The sequence below is a fragment of the Colletotrichum navitas genome (assembly GCF_030913465.1).
Source record: "Colletotrichum navitas strain CBS 125086 chromosome Unknown LY79scaffold_39, whole genome shotgun sequence".
Classification (NCBI taxonomy): domain Eukaryota; kingdom Fungi; phylum Ascomycota; class Sordariomycetes; order Glomerellales; family Glomerellaceae; genus Colletotrichum; species Colletotrichum navitas.
Window position 1 is genome coordinate 850 of NW_026850585.1, and position 13,304 is coordinate 14,153.

The following is a 13,304-nucleotide window of genomic DNA, read 5'->3' on the forward strand; positions in this document are numbered from 1 at the left end:
GGTACAGTACAATAATGTTTCTGGAGCTACCAAATGTTCTGGGACCAAGGATGGCAAACCTTGCGGCAAGGACATCCCTCAGGTTGTCAAATAAGAGGCTTTGCCGGCATGTCCCTCCTTTTGTTCTTTCAGAACCCCCAGTAATAACATCAACTAGGGCCTTAGACAGCCACAGAACAACAGCATGGCAAAAAACGGAACACGTATCATTCGTCGGGGCTTGGGCGTGACACTGGTGCCCGGAGAATACGCAGATAATGCTCAATGAAACCTTTCTATTCTCCCCTCCACCAACTCATCCATTCATCAGCGATTTCAGTATATCCTTCTAAACCCAACCGTCTCTGCATACGTCGTCGCCAATCAACCCTTTCATCACCTACACCAGGCAAATCCAAACCGCCAGAGATGCAGAACCTCGTCCTGATCCAGTCCTTGGGTACGAACCCCGCCATCTCCCAATCGATGATACCAAGTGAGCCGTCATTATCTATGATTAAGTTACCTGGCCCTAAATCGCAGTGAGAGAAGATGAAACTAGAGCAGTCCATATCTAATTCCATGCAGCTCTTGACCAGATTCTCATGACTAAAATCCTCCTCTGCGTCGCGCTTGATGAGGAGTGGATCGAGAAGCTCATTCCTATCAAGGCCACTAATCCGGTCGGCTTGAAGCTCCCCTAACTCCTTGCAAACACCCACAACTCGGTCAACGTAGTGACACTTTGTGGTCTCATCCATCGTCGGCCAGGCATCGGCAAGGGTCAGCCCAGGTACTTTGGATAAAATCAGATACTGTCGGCCGTCCCATTCGCCATGATAGAGGACATCCGGGATGGAGAAGCTAGGTTTCATAGCCTTCACGCCGGCTAGTGTGGCATGCTCCCGTGTCGTTCTCGGCTGATTGGAGATCTTGATCTTGAGAAAAGCGTTACCAATTGCCCAAACAGCGGAGCTATCGCCGGCGTCGTAGACCAGTCGTATCAGTTCCAAGGACGGGGTCGAGAGTGATCGAAGTACGGGTGGTGCCTCGGTCACCTCGGAGATGCTGTAAAATGAGCCACAACCGTCGCCCCACAAACAACGGGGCGAGGCGGCTGGGGATCGAGAAAGGAGGAGTCGGTCACCGATCAACCAGGTCTGCGAATCGATCTCCCGAATTGAGCTGTTGACAGGACGCTGGGCCGCCATTGGCATCAAAAGTGTTAAGACAGAAGAATGTATGAATTATTTGGGCCACCAGCCTTCGAGGAAATGCAAGACTCGGTATGTTAAATATTGCTGGCGTGAGGCCGGAAAGATAGTAAGAAGGTGGGATCCTACACCGCCCAGCTCAAGTACTCAGTTACACCGCAGGTGGCGTGGCGGCCAGGCCGAATATGGAGCAAATCAGAAGACATCCAGGAGGCTGACTGGTCGAACTAAATCAAAGCATGGTTTTGATTGACAGCGGCCAAACTGCAAACACACTGCAGTTCACCATACCTATCTCAGCCGATGCACCTCATGGCAGCAATCACACCGGGGAGGCAATTATGGCTTCCGGTGTGCGCTAGAATGGGCTCGTGCCGACAAATGATAGATGACAAGGGTGGGGCATTATTATGGGCTTTAAGGCGTAATACAGGTACTGTAGACAACCGTCAAAGACGGGAACCCCTGACTAGCCGATAGCTTAATCCGTCCTACTCGTCTCGTCGTCGAGGGTGGTGGCCATGCTACCTAGGACTGCGTCACGTCGTGAAAGAGTGGGTTGATTGAGACTTTCTTGAGTTTGGCTACCTCCTTAGATGTCTTGGCGTCTGATCATTTGGATGTCGGTTGTCTCTGCTACAGCCGCGGCGTGTGTTACGGGGAATAATCCTATGATTCGCCCATGCTCGCCAAGCTGCACCCCCGCGAGTCGAAAGAGCCGCCACGTAGATTGGCCATAAGTCATGATGAAGAAAGATTACATGTAGGAAGGTGAACCGACTCGTTTCTTCGAACAGCCCGCACGCGCCGGAAACTCTCTTGACTCGTTGGCGATGACCTCGTAACAGAACACCCCAGAACTGGAGATTGCCAGTAACCTGTAAGTAGCTCGGTGGGTGCCGATGTAAGAGCTCCGTTTTTCGTTTGTTCTCTCTTCGACTGCCACCGGGCAGACATCCCCGCAGCCAATGACAGAAGAGTTGACTCGACGTCGTCAAACGCAACCATCCCTGCAGGGCTCGAATTGGTGGTGTCTAAATCGCACCTTGTGCCTTTTGGTTGGGCGGAGGGTGTCACCAGCCCTCTTCTCGGCGGCTTTGGACCTTTGATTCATTTATCAAGGTTTTCCCAAAAGAATTGCCGGTCTTCTAGTTGCTACCTCGGTCGTGTCACTGATTCCATCCAGCGACCATTGGCCGGTTCACAACAACTGACTAACCAGCGGGTGTTCAGGATGATTTCTCGGGGACCAGGTCCGTGACGCCGCCGCGCATACTATTAAGGTTGGATACGAGGTAGTCGTATAATGTACCAACCAACCCTCAGTAGGCGAGAGCCACATCGCAAGGTCCCCCCCGCCCGACCTGCGTCGCTGGGCATGTCTTAGTGCAAAGCTACATGCAACTGAACATCATTTCTAGTTGTTTGATGAGGATTCTCGGGAACTGGCTGGTTCCAAAGTTGACGACAATGACCTTCAGTCATAAAGCGCTTGACTATCGCCCTCATCACCTTTGCAGTCAGCGTGGGAGCAGCTCGTTTGGAGGCCCAAGACTTGACATCGCCATGGCTTTCCTTTCTCCAACCGTTTTGACGGCCTTCTCACTCTTAGCAGGGGCTCAGGCCGCCTCTTTCGTTTGCTCCGAAGACAGCTCCTCGTCGTATACGGCCACCAAAGACTATGCGGGATGCTTCAAAGGCGGCGGTGGTTTCTTCAACAAAGGGAAGCTGTATTCCATCGCCATGACCCCCCAGGTTTGCTCCGACTACTGCGGAGAGAGAGGGTTTGCCTACGGGGCGATCTCTTCGGGAACGTGAGTTAGTCCGGACACGCCTTCGCGAGTGAAATAAGAGACAAGTGAAGGGCTGAACTAGGTTGTGTCAACAGTCAATGCCTGTGTGGATCGAGCATGAGCGACGCGCCTGCTACGTCCGATGATAAGTGTAACACGGAATGCCCCACTGATCCTTCGCTCATGTGCGGATCGTCCGGCTAGTAAGTTGAGCCCTATCCTGACGCTTGCTGGGCTGACTTTAGTGTGTGCGTGTGAAGCGTGTCTGTGTATAAAATCACAAACCCTGGAAGCCGTGATGCATCCGCCGTTCCTGTTCCGCCCGCCTGTCAAACCTACCCGCTCTGCGAGCACCCCGTCTGCGATGTTTCGAAGAGTATCTCCGAACGGGTTGCGTCGCTCGTGGACGACATGAGCGTGGAGGAGAAGGTTCGTAATCTCGTCGATGCCTCCGCCGGCGTCAAGTCGCTGGGGCTCCCACCTCACGCCTGGTGGAACGAGGGCCTTCACGGGGTTGGCTTTTCCCCTGGCGTGCTGTTCGCAGGAGACTCGGAGCCCTTCGGTCACGCCACGAGCTTTCCCTTGCCGATTCTGACGGCGGCAAGTTTCGACGACGACCTCTTCAATGCAATCGGCCAGGTCATCGGCAAGGAGGGTCGCGCTTTCAGCAACTACGGCTATGCAGGCTTCAACTTCTGGACGCCCAACATGAACGCGTTCCGGGATCCCCGATGGGGCCGAGGCCAAGAGACCCCGGGGGAAGACGTTCTGGTCGTCTCCAATTACGTCCAGAGCTATGTCACGGGCCTGCAGGGCGGCGATCCCACCGACAAGGTCATCATCGCTGCTTGCAAGCACTTCGCTGCCTACGACATCGAAACTGCCCGGCGTGCCAACAACTACAATCCCACTCAGCAAGACCTGCAGGATTACTACCTGCCCGCCTTCAGACGCTGTGTGCGAGACAGCCATGTCGGCAGCGTCATGTGCTCCTACAACAGTGTCGACGGAATCCCGGCATGCAGCAGCGAGTATTTGTTGAAGGAGGTCCTCAGAGATACCTGGGGCTTCACCGACGACTATCAGTTTGTCGTGTCCGACTGCGGCGCGGTGACGGACGTGTGGCTTCTGCACAACTTCACCGACACGGAGCAGGACGCAGCCTCCGTCTCGATGGCTGCTGGCACAGATCTAGAGTGTGGTTCCTCCTACCTCCACCTCAACGGCTCCCTGGCCGACAACCAGGTCACGCAGGAACGCGTTGACGAGGCTCTGACGCGCCTGTACAAGGCACTCTTCACCGTGGGATATTTCGATGGCAGTAGCCATGGCTCACTGGGCTGGTCTGACGTGTCGACCGTCGATGCGCAGCAGATTGCCTATCAGGCTGCTCGCGCGGGGATGACCCTCCTCAAGAATGACGGTGTCCTTCCGCTCGCCAACGACAAATACAAGTCCGTCGCCCTCATCGGGCCCTTCGCCAACGCCACGACGCAGATGCAAGGGAACTACTTGGGGAGAGCACCCTTCGTGCGGAGCCCTCTCTGGGCTTTCACGCAGCAGAGCAGCCTGCAAGTCAACTATGCAGCGGGCACCGACATCAACAGCACCAGCGACAGCGGCTTCGCGGAAGCACTGGCTGCCGCCAAGGATTCCGACCTTGTCATCTTCTGCGGTGGAATCGACACCACTATCGAGGCGGAGGCGCGTGACCGTGTGTCCATCACCTGGCCAGGAAACCAACTCGATCTCATCAGTCAACTATCGATGCTAGGCAAGCCCCTGGTCGTTGCTCAGTTCGGCGGTGGACAGGTCGATGACACTGCCCTGGTGAACAACGCCAACGTGAATGCCCTGTTCTGGGCAGGGCTGCCAGGCCAGGCCGGAGGCTTGGCCCTGCATGATCTCGTCGTCGGCAAGGCGTCCTTTGCTGGCCGATTGCCAACCACGCAGTACCCTGCCAGCTACACCGATTGTGTTAGCATCTTCAACATCAACCTCCAACCAAACGGGACGTTTCCGGGAAGGACCTACAAGTGGTTCACCGGCGAGCCTGTATTCCCTTTCGGGTTCGGTCTGCACTACACCAAGTTCGATTTTACCTGGAAGGACACATTAGAGCCTACATATGATATTTCCAACATCATTTCCTGGGCACGGTCCCAGACCGATGGACACGTCACAGACACCACGTCTTTCACGTCAGTCAATGTGACTGTCGAAAACGTGGGCAATGTCAGATCTGACTACGTCGGTCTTCTCTTCCTCTCGAGCAAGAACGCCGGCCCCGTACCGCGGCCGAACAAGTCGCTTGTGTCATACTCGCGGGCTCGCGACGTCGAGGCTGGTGCCAGCGACCAGCTCACGCTGAAATTAACCCTCGGCTCGTTCGCCAGATCAGACTCCCACGGAAACCTGACGATCTTCCCCGGTGACTATACCTTAGAGCTGGACAACGACAAATCTTTGGTCTTTGACTTCACTCTCACCGGCGAGCCTGTTGTGATCGACTCCCTGCCTGTCCCAAAGGCTAGCTACGATTTCGCTGTGCCGGTCCACATCCAGCCTCCGTCCGACAGGCCATTGGGTCCAGCCTAAGTACGAAGCTGCCAGAAGTAGCTGTAGATTGCTGAGACCCTTCAGGATATGCACTGGGGGTCGCATTAGCAGCGGCATGAAAAGACGGGCGTTAGGTGTCCATCATAGTTCCTACAGTCCGAACCTAGTCAGAGTCCGTTGCCTTCATAGATTAAAGATAATTCAGGCTAGAGCCCAAATCGCAACTGTTGACGTCTGTTGCCTTTATTTCAAAGAAAAAGCTCATAACACATTGCTTGAATGACAGCTCGCATCCATTTTCTGTGGTCTGACATTTACTTGAGTCTAAGCTTGAGAGGCGGGTGAAGCTCGATACGCCATCCATGACGTTTCGTCGACTGACATTAAGCGATGGATTATTAGGAATATGTGCCAAGAGAGCGATTGTGTGATACTAGGGCGTACAATTTTCACGTATTGTATGTACCACGCATCATTACTTGGCGATGGTGCTATGGCATGAAGTCAACACAGATCTAACGCAACGTATTAGTGCTCCGCTCAGGAGAATTGGCTTGGATAGCCTCGAGACAATTACCTTACGCTGGCGAAATGGGGCATAGGTCTTTATCCAATAGCTGAAACATTAAGTCCCGTTTCTTTTAAGGAACCGAATAAGCAGAGGCCATCCAGCCACGGCAAAGGGATGGGGCAAGGACGCTAATTAACAAGAACACAACGCACAATCAACGATACAACTCCGCACAATCGCAACCCGGTTAGGACATGATAAGTATAGGTTGTCTAGGACCCGTTTGCTCAGCATCAGCAACTTGCTCGCGGGTTTTACCAAAATCATGCAGAATTATCCAACATATCAGTGGGAACGCCAATATGAGCCAGATGGCCAACCGCTGCATTTCATGACGGTCATCCGTGATAAGATCCCAACTAAGACCCGGGAAATGGACATGGAACATCATGATTTGCAAGAAATGATGGCTCCATGGTACTATCTATAGACGAAAGCGAATCATAACTGTCACTTGGCTGTGTCTGCATACTTTCCATACTCCGAAACTCGATACTAGGGGTCTTAGGATCCCCCCCATAGAGAGGGAGGCTGCTCCGAAATCGACATTTTTCATTGCCATACTACTCTTAACTCAACAAGCGCCGGCGCAGCTACTTCATCCGCCTCCACAGACAGGGAGGAGACATGTTTATATCATGGTACAATGTGCCGGAAGATCCAACACGTAGGGAACAGTTCCAGTAATGACTCCGCGTATTGCAAAGCTTGGCTTTCAGATGCTGAAAACATCGCACTCTGAGGGGCGGCTGACTCCATACGTCGGCACGGTTTTCCTTCATACTTTTCGCACTTCTTTTCTGAGCCTTGTAATATAGTTTTGCATTCTTCGGGCCATTGTCACGTTTGTAATAGACTAAATATGTGCAAACATCAAGCAGTATACTGTAGATTTAAAAGATAGCTACTTTGATGGCATTTTTTGGATCCCAAGCCATCAAGGACAACTGACGGGCAATCCATCAAGGTAGAGCCCGTAGTTTCTGTCAATCATTCTCTTTTGAGTGGGAAAAACCTGTGTCTGTGATCCGCGCGCAAAATAAGGCTTTATTGATACCCTGTAGCGCACAAACGACGCCGTTAATTGCGGGCAGCAATTAACGAACGCCCTATATCACATCGTGACACCCCCACCCAGATTGCAGAAAACCACTTTTTCTGTAGTCTGCCTTCAGGCAGGGAAGCCCCTAAAGGTACGCATTGCCCTAGGGAAGATTACAACGCTTGTTAACCTTCTAATTGAGTATATCTCGCTAAACTATAGGTAGTTGCCGTCTGACTTATCTAGGTGGAGTATTTGCGACCTGTCCCTGACCTGAGTCTACAGACAAGCTGATAGTGTCCCCCCCTGTCAACCCGAGAGTACCGTGCACAATAACAGCGATAAACCTCATATCCTAAAGGCTGCAGGTTCAAATCCAGTTTTCTTAGATTTTTTTTAATTCCAAAAAGGCTCCGCCGGGGAGGGTAGCGGTAGAATGCTAGAGAGATTTGTTTAGCGGCCAGTGGGTTAAGCCTATTTCAGATTTCGCTTAACTAATCAATAAGAAAGAAGGCCAGGATTTAGAAAGTTACGTAAAGTTAGGCAATATATTTCTTTATGTAGCCTAAAGTAGGCAATACTAGCTAAGCTGTAGATAAAGTTAAATTAATTACGCTTATTAGTCTAGCCTTTTGCTTAAAGGGCAATACCCTTATTATAATAGTAAATCTATACGCGTCGCTAGCACTCTTTGAAGGTTAGGTAGGAGGGCTCTATCTTAGGCATCGTAGGTGTCTGTTAGCGACGGTGGATTTGTGGCGAAAAGGGCGTTTTTTGCATGGGTTATGGACGGCGGCTGTGGCAGTGGTGGCAGTGCCTTCCAAAATAGGCTTAACCACTGGCCGCCGAACAAATTGCTCTAGCATTCTACCGCTGCCCGCCGGGGAGAGTTGGAATAGTACTAACCCACCCTGCTTCCTACGCTGCGCTCCGGGTCAGGATAGGCCAAGACCATCCCTTTTGAAGTTGTGTTATCACTAAATCCACTGTCTGCTGAGGTTTATCACAGTTATCGTGCACGGTACTCTCGGGTTGACAGGTGGGGGGGGGGGGGGGGGGGGGGGACACTATCAGCTTGTCTGATCACTCGACTTATCTAGGTGGAGTATTTGCTTGCGACCTGTGCCTGGCCTCACGGGATTGAAATCTGTAGGGTCTATGACGCTCAGACGTTACTCTGCACTTTGACCATTGTAGCACAAAGCCTCACACAACGAACTGGGCTCATAACTGTCACGATGCACTTTTTTGGGTGGGAAAAGTCATAGGAAAACGGCTTGAATTTTCTACGTGTGAGACTGCCTGGTCTGCGCCGTAGATATACGTATCTTCGGGGCGGGTTGGGTAGGTGGGAGTATCGGACTATTAGATGTTCCGGCCCGATGAAATCTCGCGAGGGTGCGCGATGCCGTACTACGTAAAGGCATCGCGACATACTCCGAAGAGCAGATCTGCTAATTGGGTTCAATTGCTGTTTCCTCGGTTGGCCCAGTGGAAGGCGCTCGACTTTCCTCTTCTCTATTGTGATTATGGAGTAAGACCCCGCCCTATAACTCGGACCACCCCTAATGTCAGACCACCCCTAGATAGCAGAGTGATAAGAGAAGTGCATTAACTTAACTATTTCTTAAAAATCAGAGACAGGCTTAAAGTACATTACACTTTAATAATTATAGATAGCTTTTAATAAGCGTAATATACTACAAAATAAGTATAGTATAATTCTCTATAGGCTATATAATACTAGTTATATTTATAGGCTATTATTAATAAAAGTAAATAAGGTAAAATAGGTATAACTAAGTGTATAATAAATATATATAGATTTTTTATATTATATATTAACTATACTCTATAGGAGAAAGTATACTAAAAATCTCATCTCTTTTAGACTTCTCTCTAATATTTATAAAATAGCTAAATCTGTAGATTTAGTGTAGTAAATCTGTGAATTTGGTGCGTATTTGCATGGTCCGACATTAGGGGTGGTCCGAGGTGGGGTCTTACGTTGGTTATGGCAGTCGTCATTGTGTTTTTATTCTCGCAGTTTGTGCTGGTAATGCCCACCACGAAGGTAGGCGATATCTAGGAAAAGATAAGAGAAAACCCCGCCTGCTCCAGCTGTAGCTCAAAACATATGCCTGTAACGGTGACAGATGTGTAGAATCAATGGGCTGATCATAATTTGCCCCGGACAAGCCGAATAGCAGTCGTGCCCGCAGATGCATAGTTGCGAGTCATATCTTAAGTCAATGTCTGGCGCATAGCAGGGTTATCAATTTAAATCCGGCACCGCCTTGATGATAGTTGCCCCACCGACACATTGATTGCGAACTGCCATTCCCGCGGTACTGTATTCTTGGCGTTCCGTATCAGCACTTATTCTCGCTTGCTCCGGACGCGTGACTACTACATAATTGCCCTATTCCACAGACAAACAAGCATGTCTAACCATCTTTACAAACAAGAGTACGCTTCTCTACAATAGAAGCTCGTTTTCCTACCTTATTCTGTCTATTTGTCAGTTGTTATAGTTTGGCACCGCCTGCCTAAACCCGGTGTTCACAATGAAGTGCATTCTCCTATTACTCACAGCTCTCGCGGCAATCTGCCTTGCAACTCCAGTGTCTTCCGATGATCAAGTAAGTCTAGGCTGAGATAAAACCCCACGACCAAACATCATATGCTAATCCTTTCATAGACAGTAGGCTTCCTTTAACGCCTTAACTAATCATAAGCTAATTATACCTCACCCTAAACTAGCTCCACCAATTGTCTAGTAGATTCGGTGGTTGTTGTTGTACGTATTTTTGCTAATGGAATCAATGCAACGCTAGCTAACATGGACACTCGCAGACACAAAGTCAGGAAGACAACGCATGTGCCAATGCCCTAAGCCCGCCACACCGTACCCGTGTTCATTGGTCGGTTGCCTTATGAAGTGCGGGACCAAATGTCATGACAAACCTAACACAACATTTTGATCTTGGCACACATTACGTTCAGGAGTGGGGCCTGCGCGAGAACAGGGAACCAGCCACTTAGCGGAGAGCGTGCAGGTCCTCGAGGAGAGGTCATCGCAGGCCAGCAGCATAGGGAGGCGTCAGGAGCCTGCTGAGCTGCCCGTATGACTACTGTCACGAGTTGGAGCACACACAGGGGCATGGGAGGATTGGGCCAAGAAAGGCTTACACTATGAGAGTCAAGATATGGAAAGATTATTCTTCTAGTACATAGCGAAGAAAATGCGAGTAATTATTGAAACGTCACATGATATAGCACTTGAAAAGGCTGATACGAAGTGCCAATAATGCATGAAGCTATCGTAACTGAAGGTACCTAGGTAAGGGGGCGGCCTTCCGCAAGGTCAAGCCAGAGTTGTTATCTTTGGGCTTGTTCATCGACCTGGGGAGTGTCTTACCTTTTCGGCCTTCACATGCGATTAGCTGGACTTTTGTCCAGGGGTGGCATATGTAGTGTAGCCTTGTCGCCAATCGTCCCCAACTCCATTCTCGACATTGATATCTGGACATCCAAGCCCGCAGAAAGATCAAACAACCCCGGTTCTGCGTCTGGGCTTTTGGTACACATCAATAGACGCGACTTAGCTTTAAATTACATATTTTGATCGTGACAGCTTCTTCTCCGTGCAACATCATTGACGGGTTGTCATCTCCGACAGGTCTGCCTCGAAGCAGAGAAACGCCCCGCACCGAAAGCTAACAAAAATACACCGTACTGCGTGGCACAGTACCGGAAGTCGCATCGGGTTGCCCAGATACTATAATCTGGTTGTAGGTTAGACGCAGTGATCCGGGTATATTCTGACCATCTAGCAGTGCCAGGTTATTCGGGAGAGTAAATTATATTGCTCACTGTGATTGGCACCAATGCTGTACGGCCAACAGTTTGGCACTACATGCAAGATACGACCAGCAGGAACGTCTCACTCGTAGCAATGATAGGCAGCTGCGTATGCTCCACGCAGAGTCTCACTACCAGAGCCCCTGGCAATGTCAACCTGTACAATTTGCAGAACCTGGGCTCTGTTTCTCTCAACGACTTGGTACGTACAAGTCGCTAGTTTGCTGCGTCAGGCAATATCCTTCCGCTCAGGATTCTCATGTCGGTTTCTTCTGCAACGCCTTCGGACAGGCCACTGACAAACGCGAATCCGCCTTGAAGGCAATGGCCGGCAAATCTCTCATCAAGAGCTTTTATAGGCAAGAGCCGACGTATTCCTACCGGATCGGCTGCTCTGAAGACGGGCACCAGGGCCTCATGCTAGCCCAGCGATACCCGGACGTCTACGACGGCATTGTCGCGAGGGCTCCCGCTCGAGCTGGGGAGCCTCGCGGTCACGACCTCCGGCTAGGATGGGGGTGCGGAGGGCGCCCTTTGTCCTTGGGTCCTCGTCGGTCCGGTTCTTCTTGGACAGGAACCCGGTGTTCGTCTTGGCGAACCCGAACCGTACGGGATTCGATACGCTTGTACGTGCGGACGACCGGTTTTAGTCTTTGCTGGATGCCGTCGACCCGGACCCGAGGGCCTCCAAGGCCGCGTGAGGGAAAATGGTTTCTCACATGGCTTAGTGAGCACACCCCCTCCCCCTCCCCCCGCCATACTTTCTCTTCGTCCCCCATCCGTTTTGGCAATCAGGACGGCTGACACGTTCCCCGACAGGCCGATGATACCATTACGCCCACGGCAACCGATAATTATTACAAGGCCGTGCCAGACATTAGCCCCGACGTCCGGGAATTTCAACGGTACTTTGAAGCCTCCGGCCTCACCCACTGCTTCAGGAGGGCGCAGTGGGCGCGGCGGTCGGGCTCCTTGAGCAGCTACGCCTCTGGGAGTACAAGCTGGTCAGCGTGGCCGTCGGCAACGCAACGCATGACTGTATCCTGTGCCCGTACCCGCAGACAGCAACCTACAGCAGCGACTACGAGTACTCCTCAAAGGCCTACTACTGGTCTTGTTCCGGCCGTCCAGCCGTCTTCCGCAGGGACTAGGAGACATCAGCCCGGCCATGTGGCGCACTGCTTTCCAGGACTCCCTGAGGACTGTGTCTTTTAACTTTTCCGATTCTTTTACATGCCCTCCAAGAGCCTTCTGTGAGTATACGGGCCGTGACTAGACAAATATATGGGGGCCAGGTTAGAGAATCAACCTGACTTATTGTATCCGTGATTCCTTGCTTCGTTCTTGCTCGGGAGCCCCTCGCTCATGATGATCATCGCCCGCAGTGAAGCCAAAAAGGACTCGTATCTTTCTACTCGTCTTTCTCGCAGAAGCTCAAACGGTTCCCCCGATATCTACATGTAGGCGGGCCTTTAGATAACGACATATTATTTCCGTCCCTGGTCTGAGCGCACGGAGTTGAAGAGACTTTGTAGGTATCTGCCAAGTTTAACCTAGTCTCTTTGGCACGCCGGCCGACTCTGCCTCTTCCTGCAGAGCATAGATCATAAAAGAGACATTGTGTTGGTATTGCAGCCACTCCACTCTGTTTCACCGAAGGCCGCCTTCGATGACCGTTCCCTTACTTTTGGCCCTTCTCTCCCCAAGGGCGAGCTCAAGAAACAGTGACTACGGTTGGGGGCCGTGCTCTCATCCAAGACAGAACTCAATTCACTTGAATCGCCGCGCTACTTCTATAGGGTATGCCGCAGAAGGAACAGCAACCCATCAAGAGGTACTCCAAGAGACAATCTACCTGTCTCCCCAGATCTTGCAACTAACAGCATTCCAACGTTCTTGACTCGTTCGAACGTGGCATCTTTCGATGACCGTCCCGGAATCCCATCGACAGCGAACAGGAGGAGCAATGTCCTCGGGCGAAACCCACACCGTACTGGGGAAGAGGGAAGCCGGCCGGCGCTCAACGTGCCCCCCCATGCCCCCCATGCCAACACGGCCTTCACTCGTCGTCAGGCTCGTCTCGCTCAACTTTACCCCGCCCCCAAGACACCCGGACCGGCGGCTAGTCAGGACCGTCAGGCCCTGCGTGCAAAAAGGAGGGGGGAGGGACGGGCAGTGGCGTTGCCCGCTCGCGCTTCCGGAATGATACACGCCGGGTCCCCGGGCCCTCCCCCCTCTTCCTCCCCTCGAAGGAAGCGGATCTTTTGGCCCAGGAAGGCCTA

General features: G+C 51.7%; 3 protein-coding genes across 3 annotated transcripts; 2 read left to right on the forward strand and 1 right to left on the reverse strand.

Moving 5' to 3' along the window:
- Positions 1-258: 258 nt before the first annotated feature.
- Positions 259-1,500, reverse strand: LY79DRAFT_557099 (uncharacterized protein). Its single transcript, XM_060558073.1, has one exon. The coding sequence runs from the start codon at positions 1,194-1,196 to the stop codon at positions 276-278; it is 921 nt and encodes a 306-aa protein (XP_060412933.1). The 5' UTR covers positions 1,197-1,500; the 3' UTR covers positions 259-275.
- A 1,205-nt stretch (positions 1,501-2,705) lies between these two features.
- LY79DRAFT_242131 (glycosyl hydrolase family 3 N terminal domain-containing protein) lies at positions 2,706-5,660 on the forward strand. Its single transcript, XM_060551753.1, has 2 exons — positions 2,706-3,189; positions 3,247-5,660. The coding sequence occupies exons 1-2, from the start codon at positions 3,104-3,106 to the stop codon at positions 5,582-5,584; spliced, it is 2,424 nt and encodes an 807-aa protein (XP_060412934.1). The 5' UTR covers positions 2,706-3,103; the 3' UTR covers positions 5,585-5,660.
- A 5,456-nt stretch (positions 5,661-11,116) lies between these two features.
- LY79DRAFT_670618 (uncharacterized protein) lies at positions 11,117-12,173 on the forward strand (the record flags this gene model as incomplete). Its single annotated transcript, XM_060563801.1, has 4 exons — positions 11,117-11,224; positions 11,275-11,478; positions 11,842-11,910; positions 11,964-12,173. 4 exons carry the CDS (start codon positions 11,117-11,119, stop codon positions 12,171-12,173), a joined length of 591 nt encoding a protein of 196 aa, XP_060412935.1.
- Positions 12,174-13,304: the final 1,131 nt, after the last annotated feature.